The 17,613-nt window shown below is 29.7% G+C and overlaps 1 protein-coding gene across 3 annotated transcripts in view; it reads right to left on the bottom strand.

Annotated features, from left to right (window-relative positions):
• LOC118183273 (adhesion molecule nephrin-like) overlaps window positions 1–17,613 on the bottom strand; it is a 714,613-nt gene that overhangs the window by 161,848 nt on the left and 535,152 nt on the right. For all 3 annotated transcript variants that reach the window (XM_085818853.1, XM_085818851.1, XM_085818852.1), the window contains one exon: window positions 16,237–16,533. In XM_085818853.1, the coding sequence (XP_085674979.1) occupies window positions 16,237–16,533 (297 nt within the window). The remainder of the gene's footprint in view (window positions 1–16,236; window positions 16,534–17,613) is intronic.

Here is a 17,613-nt window from a genome sequence, read left to right as displayed (position 1 = left end):
TGTGCACCGAATGCTAGGATTAAAGTGTGATTTGCAACGAATAGAGGAAACCGAAAAAAATTATTCAGAACTGAATTTGTCTATTCGGAAAATCAGACATTTACGTAACACTTCACAATTAGAAACAATTAAACAACAGGAAGGTGTTGTACATGAAAGCGGAAAATTTTGAATACAATTGTTTATATGAAAATTTTATAGAATATATATAAATTTTATGTCACATAAAATTTTACCTTATTTGAGATTCTTGTCACAAGCATTATGGGGAGGTAAGTTTTGCAATATGGTAAATAATATTAATTACTTCTGTTACTATTGTAATGATGAGTATCTTACATCTTAAGATTACGTTTAATGATTTTTGCTGTTTGATTGTGTATTTTATGCCATTTTATTAATTGTTTTATTTTCACCTAAATAAATATCAAAAGATACTATTTTAAGTATTAAGTTTTCATGCCAAAAGTGGTTTTATTGTTATATGATTGAAATTTATGTTCCAAAAGTAAAAATTAACTTTAAAGAGCTTTTTCTCAAAACGCTGCTTTTTAGACTTGCGCGCAGGATATCTATGAAACCGCTTAAGATACGGCATTGAAATTTACAGCACAAATAAATATCAAGACAATAATTAAAATAGTCTCTACTTATAAAACTACGTTAAATAAAAAAAATTCAGTAAAATTTTACGCAAAAAATTTACAAAAATATTTTTTTTTTTAAAAATTAAAGCTCAATTTTGTATTTCAAATTCGAACTAATTAAAAAATTTTACTTCACATGAACAATTAAATCAATAGCTTTAATTTGGCGTTAATTTTCTGCAGATTAGGGCGAATTTATGCAAGTTATCCTGCGCGCAAGGAAGCAGTGTAATTAAAGACTTCAATTGTTGGAGTCTTATAAAAATATTTTTTTTTAATTATTAAACTTTATTTCAAATCCACTAGATATTTTTCCAGGCTTATTAATGTCTCATCTAATAGCCCTGAAAAAATATGAAACTAGGCACAACAGTTAGAGTTTTAAAAATTGTGTAGTATATGCTAAATATTTCGTATTTTCTCTTCGTTAAAGGTGTACAGTCCCCTTAATGCATTTGAGGCTTTTTATGCTACCTTGTGCTTCACATTCTTATTAGTTTGAAGTGGTAATAGCTGATTGTATTTTGTCATACTGAGACGAGCTGAACGAGCATGTTTTTGGAAAAAAATCCGGAATGTAAAGGGTGTTACGAATCCGTACGTATGAGTAACAACGTAACAACAGACATGAGTGTATGCAAAATAAAAAGTAGGAAGGATACATACTAAATTTAACTGGCAGTAAGTAGTCGTTTGTTTTCTATTTTAATTTGGTTAATTTACCTTCCCATCTTAAGGATAGTAACTGATTATAATAATTTTCTCGAAACTGTATCATTTTAAAAATAATCCATTTCATATAATTCTTACAAAATGCTAATAACGCTAACAACATTTACGTAAAGCTTCATCCAATAGTAATTTCAAAATTGCAAACCAAAACTTATTAATTATGATAGCAAGGAAGCTAAACAAAAATAAAATCACTCATCACCAAATTTTCATCTTCAATACATCTCATTCCTGGTTTTCCTTGCTATTCTGCGAATATGTTGTTGAAATCTCACTTCCATCAACTGGATCGATATAACGATATAGAAAAGCACACATATACCCAAGAATAAGCGCGCAAATTGTGTCCATTCCAATGTGTAATTTATACTAATTATATGCTTCTCAAGAACTGAAGAATAAAGAAAATTTAAATTGGCCACTACGACTCGCGGTTGATCTATAGATTATGGTAACTTGGCGATTTTTTGGCGAAAATTTGGCGACCAAATCTCCTACAGCAACCCTCTATTTTTTTTTCCCGCCGCCATTTTATCTTCACGAAGTAAATACATGTTTCTTTTCTTTTTATCTACTGAACACTTCTTCCAACAATCTACTAGCCGAATTACACTTATGCTAGAAATTTTATCTAACAAAACTGCTTAATCATGACAAATATTCACTGCAAAATTGGGAAAAAGTGCACAATACCATAATCCTTACGCGTTTTCCAAAATAACACATACACATAAACCATGTACACGTCGACTTATTTTTACTTAAAAAAATATCCCAGAATTACACAAAAATGGCATTGCGCACACTCTTCACTATATCCATGTACACTGCTTTTTTCTCATAAATTAGAAAAATTTCACGAAAATACATGACAATTTTCTGAATCTTTAAACCCGTTAAAAAGAACATATATGAAATTACCTAATAACGAAAAAGTATATACCCTTTCCAAATATGAACATTTCCACATATAAAATAAATAAAATATCCAAAAACTTTTACCTCTAAATTATCTATTATATTATAAATGTCACCAACGAATTCATACCGCAAACATTACAAATACTTAGTGTCAAATATTTAAATTATTTCCATGCACGTTTACTTCAACTAAAACGTATACCAAATTCCTACAAACATAACATTCACAAAATAACTATCATTTAAATAAAATATCACTAAACCATGTACACGTCGACTTATTTTTCCTTAAAAAAAATCCCAGAATTGCACAAAAATGGCATTGCGCACACTCTTCACTATATCCATGTACACTGCTTTTTTCTCATAAATTAGAAAAATTTCACGAAAATACATGACAATTTTCTCAATCTTTAAACCCGGTAAAAAGAACATATATGAAATTACCTGATCGCGAAAAAGTATATACCCTTTCCAAATATGAACATTTCCACATATAAAATGAATAAAATATTAAAAAACTTTTACCTCTAAATCATCTGTTATATTATAAACGTCACCAACGAATTCATACCGCAAGCATTACAAATACTTTGTGTCAAATATTTAAATTATTTCCATGCACGTTTACTTCAAGTAAAAAGTATAACAAATTCCTACAAACATAAAATTCACAAAATAACTATCATTTAAATAAAATATCACTAAACCATGTACACGTCGACTTATTTTTACTTAAAAAAAATCCCAGAATTGCACAAAAATGGCATTGAGCACACTCTTCACCATATCCATGTACACTGCTTTTTTCTCATAAATTAGAAAAATTTCACGAAAATGCATGACAATTTTCTGAATCTTTAAACCCGTTAAAAAGAACATATATGAAATTACCTAATAACGAAAAAGTATATACCCTTTCCAAATATGAACATTTCCACATATAAAATAAATAAAATATCCAAAAACTTTTACCTCTAAATTATCTATTATATTATAAATGTCACCAACGAATTCATACCGCAAACATTACAAATACTTAGTGTCAAATATTTAAATTATTTCCATGCACGTTTACTTCAACTAAAACGTATACCAAATTCCTACAAACATAACATTCACAAAATAACTATCATTTAAATAAAATATCACTAAACCATGTACACGTCGACTTATTTTTCCTTAAAAAAAATCCCAGAATTGCACAAAAATGGCATTGCGCACACTCTTCACTATATCCATGTACACTGCTTTTTTCTCATAAATTAGAAAAATTTCACGAAAATACATGACAATTTTCTCAATCTTTAAACCCGGTAAAAAGAACATATATGAAATTACCTGATCGCGAAAAAGTATATACCCTTTCCAAATATGAACATTTCCACATATAAAATGAATAAAATATTAAAAAACTTTTACCTCTAAATCATCTGTTATATTATAAACGTCACCAACGAATTCATACCGCAACCATTACAAATACTTAGTGTCAAATATTTAAATTATTTCCATGCACGTTTACTTCAACTAAAACGTATTCCTACAAACTAAACTCCTACAAACATAAAATTCACAAAATAACTATCATTTAATTAAAATATAATTAAATTCAAAAAAAACTACTTAAAATATAAATAAGCACATACATTTAATTAATAAAAATTAGCTTACAATCCTAATTACTTTAAACTAAATCATTGCTAATAACAATTTTCCCAATAATACGAAATTACTTTACTTCCACCTTACATTTAGAACAATGCATAAAAATAATATCCTCAAATAATTAAAAATACTAACTTACCTAATCTTCTTCAGAATCTTGCTTACATGGTGGATACACTTTTATTATGGATTCAATAGAATTATTGAACGATTTTTTCTGCGAATTTTTCCTCCACACTTCCTCAGCTAAATAAAAAGCAAAATTCTCTTTATCACAATGCCTCGGAATGGCACTTTTTATAGCACTCCACGTGCCCTCTATTGTATTGGTATGTGCACCTGTTTCCGGATCTTTAAAATAATATTTGTGGTTCACAGCAAGATGTTTAAAACCTTCATCTTCCAAACATTCATACGATTTCCAGCAATCTGAAATAATTATAGTACCCGGTAGAATATATTCTTTTATAAAACTTAATAAACAATCTTTACTTCTATTTCGCACAACCTTAAAAAAAACATTTATTACTACCCCTTTCAATGTCACCAAACACCCATTTTCCTTCCACTCTCCTACCTCTCTGATACTTCCGCTTCCCAAACTTACTCTCATCAATTTCCACAATAACATTCATACCACCAAGCATACCCATATCATTTTCGCAAAATTCCACGCACACTTCCCTACAAAAAGAATTCCAATCAGCTGCAGTCCTACTGCTAATTTCTAAATCCGAAATCCAATAGTCAACTGGCAATCTATTCACCCAATAATAAGAAATCAATAAAATCTCACCAATACTCAAACGACTTTCAGCAAACCACGTACCCTTCCTTACACTCCGTTTCACAAAATGTCCATTTTCACCAGATTTCTTGCACCGCCATTCAAACTTATCAGTAATATTCTTCCTTTCACACAATCTCATTTCATTTCCACATTTTGGACATTCATACTTATCCGCAATTAAACCTACACTCATGCACCATTCAACCAATTCTTTTGAATTATCACACAAACGCATTAAAAATCTAGAATTCACTTTAGACAGCGCCATACAATCCCAAAATTATTCAACCCTACTTCTCACAACACACAATGAAGCTTGATACAAAATAACATACAGCCACAGATATTTTTCCAAATTCCTCCCCCCTTTTCCGATTAAAGAACCGTAATTCGTCCATTAATATCACATGACATATCCCATGATCTCTCATTTCCCTCACATAAAATAATGCGTAATCGGAACTGAGTACTGCTCACATTATTACTAAAGTCCCAGGTAGTAACCTTTATCATCTCCAAAATGTCGCCAAACTACCAGTTACCATATTCTAAAGATCAGCCCGACTCTCATTCCTTATCATCACTCCAAAAACCATGTTTCTAACTGATTCGCATCATCACTACACTCTAAATTAGTACTCACATATGGCTGTATATGTAAATAATTTAGAAATTCATCGTGAAAATTTTTAAAAATAATTTCATTTTAGTTTTATATATTTTAAATTAATTATTTAAATTTTTGGTAAGATTGGTCAACTTATTGCAGTATAAGAACTAAGTAAAACTACTCTGGACAGTTGCAATTCGTGTAAGTGTTTTAATAATTGTTTTCCTATTAGGGTCAATGTTGTAACCACTTTACAACGGAAACGGTGAAAACAAAAACCGAGGAACAACAGTTACGATAACAGACAGTGATTATAATGAAACAGATAATGACAACCTGACTTCAATTAATGAATATTTTAACAAGATGTGTCAAATTACTTAAATACATATATTGCATTTTAAATAAGACTTATATCTTTATTATGTTCTAAAACCGCTTAGCATGTAATGTTACTTAATTTAAAAAATTACATAAAGGAATGCAATTTTTAAATTAAGCATCAGTAAGGAAGAATGTAAACACTGGGAATTAAACTTTCCATAATAAATGTTATGAAATGAAAGTAATTCTAAGTTAATTCGTACATCAGCGAACGTACTCTTTTTTATGACGTTGCCACACCCACCAGTCTATTTGACTCTAATATTTACGTTAGTTTCTCAGTAAGATATGGACATTTTACACAAAACATTATACCTAAGACCGGTTTAGGCATACTTTTGAAAACATTTTTAAGAATCGTTATATATTATTTCTTTCAAAAGTCTATTTTCAAAGCGAGAGAACTAATTTTAACTTAGCTTTAATTTTGAATACCTTTTTTTTTTAACATTCATTCGTTTTTTAACATTTGGAAATATTTAAACGTTTAATATATACAATTAACGATATTTGGTTTGCAGGAAAGTGTTTAAATAACAGTTAATTGAATATTTTGAATCATGTTTATATTCGGAAATTCTGAGCAGAAAAGGGCTTTAACTTTCACTATTTGAGCATTCATATTAAACTGGCAGAATTTTCTTCACCGAAATAATTTTTATCACTTCTTTTTGTAAAAACAAATAATAGCATTTAAGGAATGAACGGGTTTAGCATAATAATTTATCGTATTCTTCATAAGCATGAAGCCTTTCGATCAGAATTCTTTGGACACTTTTGACATCGAAGACGAGCAGCTGGAGATTTCTTCTGAAATTTCACTGTTCTGTCATCTGATAAATTTAGAATCCTTTCACAATTTCTTTTAATGCTCGCTGGTATATTTGTGTTTTGTGATATATCAATAAGATTCTGCTGTACTAAGCCAACAAGTTCCCTCAAATAATTTCTTCGTGACAAATAATTGGCTTCATTTTTGAAGTTATAGATAATATAAGGATTACAGAGTGAAAAAATGTTTACGACATATTTCGCTTGTTTGCTCTTGATGTATTGGCGAAACTGGCATGTTCGGAGAAACGATTCTAGTTTTTCATCAATAGTACAAGGATCAGAAATGCAATGCACTTTTTTAAAAATTATTAATTTTTTTTTCAAAAACACTTTTTATTGGAGTTAATCTATCAAATTATTTTTTCACTTGAAAACTGTGTTGTCTTCGACTGTGTATGCCATTCATTCATTCCCTAATAAAAGCAAATTTTAAATTACAAATTCGAACAGTATCTCCGATTTAAAATGTAGGTTTTTTAAATTTCTGTTGCTTATATGAATTTGTATAAACAGCTCGGTTAATTTTATCAGATAATTGAATAAGTTTCATTTTTACAGCTCAATCACTTGAATAGTTATAATTTTTAACTAATTTATCTATCATGTCTATTAGCTGTTAGTTCTATTTGTATTCAAATAATTTCTTTTGTTTTCATTTAAAGTCTCATTAAAACTTTCGACCATAACAGTTATAATTTCAGCACTTTCTATATAACTCCAACGGATATTATTATATTTAAACAACTGCTGAGTATTTTTATTGATGAACTCTGTAACGTTATCTGTCTGAATCCTCATGGAATTCGCTCTTTAAAAGTTGTTCTAAACGTGCTTGTTTCTTCTTCTCCTGTTTTTCTAGCTAAGAGGATAGATAACCCATGCATATTTACTAAAACAATTAGTTACAGTAAATAATTTATTCCTCCATTACATTTACTAAAGAGCTTTAAAAATAATAAATTTTGCTTGTCATTAATCGTCAAATCTAGGAACATATAGTCATCTCCCTCTAAAATTTCTAATGCGGTGCTTGTATTTTATATAAACAGCTTTTTAATGTAAAAAGCATTTCTTTTCGTGTTGAGGTAGTTTGGGTTTCCTCTGCAGATTTTTCACGCGACAATATATTTTTTCTCAGTTGTAATATATATCTTTTCAATTTTTTCTTTTTCTTTTGACAAGATGTTTGAGCTGAAAAAGTACTTTTCTATGAGACGCAAACATCGCAAATATCTTTAGTGCCGGGTTTTGGCTTTAGAAACTGTTTTACCCAAAATTCTAGCTTTCAACTTACATTTAAACAGTACCCCATTCCAAACGTCTATTTTTGGTTATATAATAGGTCTAACGATCTCTCTCTATTCTTTCACGCATTGTGAGATTTCGAATGATATCTCAGTCTTCTCATATTTTTATTAATCATATTTTATTTAATCATATTTTTATCCCAAACATGGTTTCTAGTCTTGGTATGCATATCTTTTAAGTAACATATTATTTCGGGTTTTGTATATACGTAAATAATTTTACTGAAATTTTATGTAAATTGTAGCATGCCTTGTACCGTGTAACACGAAAGGAATTACATGAGTCCCAAGAATTGCCGGATAAACAGGGTTACAAAGTCTATTTAACATTGAGATAAACAGCTGGCGACGGTTTTTGTGAATTTTTGTTCCCAAACTTCGACTAACCATAGGAGGCGCTTGCTGACATGTCTCTTAATGCGTATTCGCGGACGCCCCGTCCTAACCAGTGCAGTTTTTAACATATGAGACCCTTCACCGAAAATATTTCTGTACTTTAAGCCCTTGTACTTAAGTTCATTGAGAAATTCCCTTAACCTTTTATTGATGTGATAGAGAACGTTCGTACATTTAAAATAAAAGGGAATTAGAGGGTATTAAAAACTTTCTGACGTTTCATTTGAATAAAGACTCAAATGTTAGTTTCTTAGAAAATAACAGGCGCTACGGTATGTGCTGTGTTATGAAACTGTTTGGATCGGAAACAGTTTCGAAAGTAAGTAATCCCGAATTCATATTAGCTTTACAAAACAGAATAAACGAAAGGCAAAGAGAATGCATAAAAAATATTTTAAAGGGAATGTACTAAAATTGTGAATTTCGAACAAAATGATCGAAGGTAATTTAAAATACGAGAAAGCTTTTGTGGAGTTTTACTTCAGATGTACTGCCCACATAAATGAAAAAAATTCAAGAACGGTGTTATTAATTTAGATCCATCTATAGGGTCCTGAACCAATTGGTTTGTTATTGTAAAAATCCGAATTATACATTTATTATTTTTTTGAGTGTTTTCATTCTTTTCGTGACTACATGTAGTTAAAAACATTCTTGAAATTAGTAAAATACCTCAAAATATCAAGAAAAATAATATATAATGACAGCTTCATACAAAAACCTTTATCTATTAACTTCCGCTTTGTACAACATCAAATATATAGTCAAGATGATAAAAAATCGATCTGTAAAATGTTTCAAATTATTCTTTTACTTAAACACCTCAACTGATTCCAAAGAGAAACTTCTTCTATGAGAATGAAGTATTTGGTTTTAATTTCAAAAGCTAGACCGAAGAATTCACGGTTGAATTTGCTCATACGCTTCAAATTAAAAAGGTAGCACTCCAGTGATTCACCATGCTTGGTCCTTTGTACAATATGAGTGAAAATTGCAAAAATAATATCTTTAAATACTTTGGCGGATTTCAGTGCTTCAAATTGGAAATAACATAGTTACAGACCTTGAACGATTATTTTAAAAACTCGGAAGAAAAATTATATAAATAGGGACCATATAATCAGCTTGGTATCCTACGAGATAGACAATAATGTACTATCAAATTATTGAACGGATAAAAATATATTTATCTGTAAATAAACTGCGCAAAGTATTAGGATTTGCCAGGGGAGCTTTAATCGATAATAAGACGTCGGTGGTTATTCTTTCGTATACAAACAAAAAACTTACCACCGGGCACTGCAATTGTATAAACGTTTCATAAGCATATAATTTTAAAAAATTACGATAAACTGTAAAGAATATTACCATGAAAAATATAAATCAAAAGAATGAGTTATTAAACATGAAAATAAAGAATTTGAATATAATTTAATATTTGAATCTGAAAATAAGGAAAGGGGATACCTGAAAAAATTTACAATTTATTGTTAACGATTTATTTTATAAATTGAATTGCCTCAGATATTATAGAAAGAATAAAAGAATCCAAGGAAGAGGGGCTTTTTAAAGATAATCTTACCGATAACTGGCAGTTAAGTATTAGAAAAAACTAAATCTGTTTTTTCACGGTAAATGGAGAGATATATTCTGTATGATAGGTAAAGGTTTAAAAATATATAAGCCATATTTTATAATTAAGACACAATAACACGCCGAATAAATACTGATTCAGAAGTCAAACAACAAAAATCAGCGTTAATCACAAAATTTATGGTATATGTAATAATTTTGTGAATTAACGCTGATTTTTGTTGTTTGACTTCTGAACCATATTTTATAATTAAATAAACGGAAGAGACTAATGATATGATAAATACGATTTATTCTTACAATCGAGATATTATATTGTATTAATAATTCGTAATCGGATTATGAATATGAAAATAAATCGAAAACAACAAAATGTTGATTACAAGAATAAAAACGAAAACGCAGAATTTTTGCTCAAGAATTCAGATATTTCTTTTTCTGTTTTCAGATGGTTTTCTTTGTCAAAAGTTTAAAACTGTAAAATCAGACGGTTCTTCTATAAGGAATTATTATGCAACATTTGTTAATGTATTGGATTTGGTTAGCGATAAGTGTTTAAAAATAAGAGACACTACCATTGAGAAAAATCATCAAAATTATGCTGTCATGTTCAAACCTGAATTAAAAAAAAATTACGATCGATTATTTGATTTCTGTGACTACCAATGCGCTTTTCTAGAAAAATAAATCCGATCATGCAGACACTCATTCTTTAAGTTATTCTAGAATTGATGAATAATAAAAAAACGATATTAGACGTTACAAAAAAAAGTAAAACTGAATAAAACATAAAGATTCAATTTTTACGAAATACAGACAAGTTGCAAATGTTTATAGATGCTTGAAACATATATTTAAATCCTTCAATGAATACAAAAGGGATATTACAGGTTTTAAAGATGAAATGAGTTTGAAAAGGCTGAAGATGTGAATATGCTATAGACAACTGATAATAACGACCATAAAATAGATATAAAAGAAATAAGTTTGATGATTTCACTTGCTACTTTCACAAACGTGCTATAAAAGAAATAAGTTTGATGGTTTCACTTGCTATTTTTGCGGAAATAAACATCTCAGATTTAAAAAAAAATCAAATAACCATTTTAAAATAATGTGGAATGAGTTTACAATTGAAAGATCAAACCCACTGATAAACATTTATGGTATATGTAAAGTTAAATCATTATAGTATCATTACTCGGCTACAATTTAAATAAAAAAAAAAAATTCACTCACAGGGTGAAGTTCATACATTCAACGCCTATGCCATCATCGACTGATTAATATGGAGTGCTGATAGTTCAACAGATCGTCCTACTCATTGCGTTGACCATTCGAAGAGATCGAGAATGCCATCATCGACGGATTAATACGGAGTTTTAGATAGTTCAACAGCTAGTCCAACTGCTTTTAAATCAGGAACGCTAACGCTACAACAAAATCTGTATTAAGGTAACCTCGAGAATGTCAAATTAAAGTTCTTGGGAAAATATAACGAAGCAGCAGCAAAGCTATATTTTGCATAAGCACTTAGTCTCAATTTGCGCAAAATTCTCATCAGCTGAAAGCCGATAGAAATTCAAGACCGTCGCCCGCTGGTACACGGCATTCGCGAGAGCAAGACCCGCAAGGGGTCAAGCCCCCACTCCTCTTCTTACTCTTAGCTTGAAAGAATCAGGAAACAGAATCAGAATGAACTCTAGCCTGGTGCAAGCACCCAGGAAAACTCGGTTTCTCCGCCTCTGTGAGTTCATAGGCTTTCACAAAAATCATAAAATTAAATCTTACCAATCCCGGAATTTTATGTTATCTAAATTGAGAAAATGACACACCCATGACGAATCAAACACCAGAAAATCTGACAATGCAATCCGAAAAACATTTGCACACATAACGTGAGAAAAAGAAGTAGACCCCCCAACTAACAAGCGAAACTAGCTTTTACGAGCACCAATTATCTAACTTAGTACACCTCCCACTGTCTTGAAGTAAGAAGACTGCAAACTTTAACAAAGCGATTTCCGTTTCCCACGCAAAGAGTTAAAAGGGCGACACACGACTCCCAACTGCCTCCATTGTTGGAAAAGGCCATAAACCAGATGTGTGTCCTCGCCACCGTCTCTCGCCTTTGTCACAATTCCAACTCAAGAATAATGAGTAAAATAAAACCTTAAGAGCTTAAGAATACTTTTTTTCCAGATTAAAATACACATGAATACAAATAAAAATATTAGAATAATAATAACTTAAAACACATATTAAAAATTGAAATTCTCGACATAACATCATCATGAGACGAAGTTTTAAGTGTCTTTGTGATCCCCTATGCGATCTGTAAAATTAACATGGTTTCTGCCTACATTTAAATGGAACCGTCTTTGGGAAAATGAAACATGTTTATCTTTATTAAATGATAGCGTATTTTCAGTTTAATAAACGAACAGAGAAAGGCAGTTTTAGACTGACAAGCGATAGAAATTACGACATCGAAAGTAAAATTAAAGATAATTTGGATGCAAAGGAGAGAGGAATTGGAAACTTTAAAAGATCCCACTGAAGCAAAAGATTTTAATTATAAGGGGTACTTCGAGGAAACAATAAATGTGATTATTGAAAAGGATGATAATGTTGTACAATACTATGCAGAAGGGATTTATGTTTCTTCTCCTATATGATTAATAGATGATAGAATTATGACATGGAAGATAAAATTTTATCCAATTGCACAGATCCTGTAAAGGACCAATATGTCGCAACGGAACATTTAGTTTATGAAACGATGGTTCCATTTTATGCAAGTTATTGAAATAACAACTAAAATAAGCAACAACTGCTTATTTGATTACTTTTAAACGTCAGAAAAACTGACATTTCTACAACATCGCAAAATTTTTAAATAATAACATTTTATGCAATGATTTAGGATTTCATTAAATTTTAAACAAAATTTCATTATTTATAGAATTGTTTGAACCAGGTCTTGTATATCAGTTATGATAATATTGCATTTCGCATATATACGGAATTTCCAAAAGAAACTTTCTTTTAGCAAAGGTTAAAGTCGGTGAGCATTTGGATATGAGACTGAAAACAGAGCAAGAAATAACTATTCAACCATATTTACAGATTCAAAAAATAGAATGGAGACATATCCTTCTGTAACACCTTTTAATTTTATTCTTATATTTTCATATTCTACTATGTCTATAAAAATAATATATATGTAGAGAGAGAGACTAAGAAATATAAATTTTGTAAAATAATACAACTGTGGATAATGTTTATCAGACCGGTAAATATTATCTTTTCAATTGTAAAAATTGTGATTCCATGATTAAATACACAAGAATTAAGTGTTAATGAGGAAAAATATACATATGAACGGACAGACATTTTAGAAGCACCAAATATGAAATTTACGTTTTCTAAAATATTAGTATATAAATCGAGTTAAAAAATAATACAGTAAAACAACTGTATGCTTGCTTATTGGGAGCAAATGATATTCATAACTTTTTAAAAGCTTAAATATGATTTAATTAATCATATATTTCAAACGAAAAGATCTTTTGGAAACCCATTACAATCATAAACTTTAAAAAAAACTACGTAATTCCTGAAGTGAACATGATATCGATAAATATCGAAATTCTCATTATTAATAAGAGGTTGTTATCAGATTAATAAGAAGTCAAATAGATACACATCAAACATTTCTACGTGGCAAGTGTTCAAGATATTTTTATTCAAAAGAAGACTTTAGAGTTTTATAAACCACTTATTATTTACAGAGAAGCTGAGAAACTTCATAAATTTGTTAACTAATAATGTTCGAGAAACTGAAAAATTTATTGATGAGAAAACGAAAAAATATAAAACTTTAGGAACATAGTAGACTGTAATGAAGAGTATTATAAAAAGTACAAAAGTTTTTCATAAATGTTAAAATTAATGATACTTGGTGCTTGAAATGATAAAAGGAAAGTTATAGATTATTGGCAGATTTAACCGAAAAATATCGAGGACCAGCTTATAATATTTGCTGTTTAAAATAGCGAATTCTTTATTATATTCCTATAACAATTCATAAATTAGCAGGACAAGATATGTATTTGCTTCTAAAAGAACATGAATGAGATAAAACTAGTACTGAAATTATTCCATATATCGGAAAAAATATATATTGTTTAGTGAAGAATCTCGGAAGAGTGAAAATGAGGTTTGTAGATTCATTTAAATTTATACCACCCAGCACTTGTAATTTATTCCAACATCTTAAGTTGGAAATGTGTAGAAAAATTTTAACATTTTATTCTGTGAAAAACCAAGTCTTATTACACTAAAAGGTATAACTGTATGGAGTGTAAACAGAGATATAAAGAAACAAAACTGCCATCTCAAAATTTAGATGATAAATAAAATTATAATATATTAAAGAAAAATTTGATAATATATTAAATGAAAACAAATATACTAATGAAGAATAAAAGAAAGCCAGAAATCTGTAATGAATTTGAGAATGAAAACTTAGGTTAATATACATATTTGTATTTAAAAACGGATGTGTTGATACTGCCAGATATCTTGACAACTTCAAAGATGTATCCCTAAAAACATATGATTTAGATCTCGTATGATACTTTACAGTACCTCAGGATTTGCTTGGGAAGCAATGCTAAGCATCACAAATGTTGAATTGGAATTACTGAATGATTATGACATGATTTTTAATGTTAGAAAAAAAAGGACGAGAGCAGGTGCAGCTCAATGATGTAATAAATGTGGGAAAGAAAATAATAAATGTATGAAAAATAAACCATTTAGTTAGTCAGTCTATGTATATACTATTAATTTAAAAATTAGTTGCCATTAATTTAGAAAAAATTCAATTTTAATAACGTGCCCTGATTCGATATTAATGTTGTTCTTAATTTCGCCATGTTTTCAAATCATCGTGTCGTTATTTCTCTTTTTATATAAAGCAAAACAAAACAAAAAAAAAAAAAAAGGGGGGGGCGGAAATTTTTTAATACCTCATTTTTGAAGCATTTTAGTTTTAAAATCTGAATCTCGTTCAAATTGTTCTCGGTCGATTATTAATGTTTTGTGATACACAATCTATTCTCATCATATTTATTATTAGAAATTATTAGAAAAAAAAATAATCTCCAGTTTGAAAACTTAAGCGCATAAATAAAAGGAGTATTTCAAAAACTATAAATATTGCTAATTTATATATTTTTAACTTCTTTATTTGTTTAATAAGCTTTCATGTGAGAAAAATGACGTTTCCTTTCTGTTAAGGGCCCACCAGCCGCCGAGCGGTAAAGTCGCTGGACACTGGTATTTCGGTTCGCTCCTCGAATTCCGGCAAACGGTCTGGCTGAATAGGCGTTTTTATCTGTTTCCTCGTGTGTAACGTGTACGCTAGGCAGTTCATTTAAAAAGTTTTCCACGAAGGCATCCCTCCGGTTAGGCAGATTGCCCTCGCGTGCTTTTCCGTAACAAATAAACCGATTTTTTTTGTTATCCTTTAGTTGTCCTCGTGCGATAATTTTATAACTACTGGAATTAGTATTTAACTACTATGACAAATAAATTCATTCAAGACTATATAAGAATTTCTGCATTTTTTGCTACATAATAGTAATAAATCAAGTAAGATTTTCAAAATTATAAGAATCGGATATATTTAATTAATTTTGTACATTTAAATAATTATGTATTTTATCAGAGATTTAATAATTTTTATTTATTTATCAGCAATTTATGTGTTTTATCAGGGATATTAAATTTTAGCTATTTTTACGAAAATTAAATAAATTGCCTTAATTCTGGAAAACATATTACTCGGTAAAATGTCTTATTTCTGAACAATAACTTAAAATCCGATAAAATTATTTCACTTATTTAAGTAACTAATAATATTGTTGCATTTAGATAAACCTGTATCCGGAAGTAAATTTTTTGTGCCCGTCTATTTGTACAAATTATGAAGCCAATGTATCACTGAAAGATATAAAGAACGGCCCTATAAAATTTATATTATTGCACTGATACAGTAAAACACATTTGCGTAGAATAAACGCGATGATAGAAATTTCTGCGAACATTATTTTGATTAATACTAAGAAACACCTCGGCCAAGAAAGTGAAGATTATTATAAGAAGAAACATTTTTATCAATGTGGGCGTCCTCTTATTCGATTCATCTGCTTTTCTTTTCTGATTGCATGAAAGGTAAAAGGTACATTGACGGAAATTCCGGTTATCGGATAAGCACATCTCCGCAGAGGAGCTGAGGAATGCAATTTCGATTAATCAAAGGTTGGGGCGCATCTAAGACATTACCTGTAGGAACGACGTTGAATACACAAGGTTCTCTCATATCTCCGATGGAGTTCTTCGCGTGACAGTACACGAATCCGTAATCCATCTTTGTCGTGGGCTGATATTCGATGACGCTTCTTGCTCCTCCGGCTGTTTCGACCACCGAAGCTCCTCCTAATTCCCTGACCACGCTGCCATTCAGAGTCCACCTGAAGGACACTTTCTCAGGATCTGCGTCCACTGAACAAGAGATGTTACTCTTTCCTTGGTAGACAATGGGATAAATCCGTTGCTGACGGGAAGCACATACTGGAGAGTCTATGGAATATAAATGCATTTTATCATGATCATGGACGACGATTCAATTTTTGAGTAAATAAAAGTTTTGAGCGTAAAATAAGTAGCCAATAATAAAAGCAAAACTAGGACCTTTTATTAAATAAATGAATAATTATAGCTACCGTCTTAAAAAAATTATTAGCTGACAAAATCATAAGCTGAGTTTTAAAATGTTTTAAACAAGGGAAAATCCTGGAGAATATGTAAAATGCAAAAATAATGTTACATCCTTGTGTTACAGCTGGTTCAATTACTTTTATTCAAACTAAGCAACTACACAAATGCGTGAAAAAATATGCAGAAAGTTCTAAGATAACATTAAAATTGAAAGAGAAAGTAAAATCACGTATTCGATTCAACACAGATTAATTAAAATTTGTTATGAATAGTTACTTGTACGTTAAGCACAAAGCTGTTCAATTGCACAAGGAATAAATATTGTTTAAAACAAGTTTAAAGTCGTTAAGAAAGTTTAAAATAAGTAAAAATAAACTTCTAGTTTATTGGAACGTTTCATTTGTGGAAATGTTGATATTGACCAATAAAAGTGTAACGAATTCGCATATATCTCATGAAGTACTAAGCGTTTCAACAATGAAGAATTTGTTTTCAAATCTTTCTTTATACTTCTTGAAATACTATATATGCTTCTTGAGCACGCCCTCGTTGCATAATCGCGTAAATATGCACATAAACGTGAGTATCGTAAAAATAATATCCACACATCTGCAATTGAAATATCGGATCATACATAAAATATTCTAGTAAATAGCAATAAAAATATACTGTGCTGAAGCTTTCATACTATGTTAATTATTACTATGTTAATTATGAAAATCTATGTTATGTTTCATACTATGTTAATTATGAAAATTTAAATGCCTAGGTTTCCATTAAACTACAAAAAAGAAAAAAACCAAAATATTATTAAACTACAGAATCTTTATATTTTCAAATCATAACATTTATAGTACATTAAAATATGATGCTAAATAATAAATCTCTAAATATGATTGCGTTTATTACCTATAGTCGATTGGAATTAAATATCTGCCATTT

This window comes from Stegodyphus dumicola, chromosome 6 (assembly GCF_044657685.1).
Source record: "Stegodyphus dumicola isolate Sdum_Otavi_A_Nest chromosome 6, ASM4465768v1".
In the NCBI taxonomy this organism is placed as follows: domain Eukaryota; kingdom Metazoa; phylum Arthropoda; class Arachnida; order Araneae; family Eresidae; genus Stegodyphus; species Stegodyphus dumicola.
The sequence above is the reverse complement of the archived record's forward strand: the minus strand, read 5'-3'. Positions and strand labels throughout refer to the sequence as shown.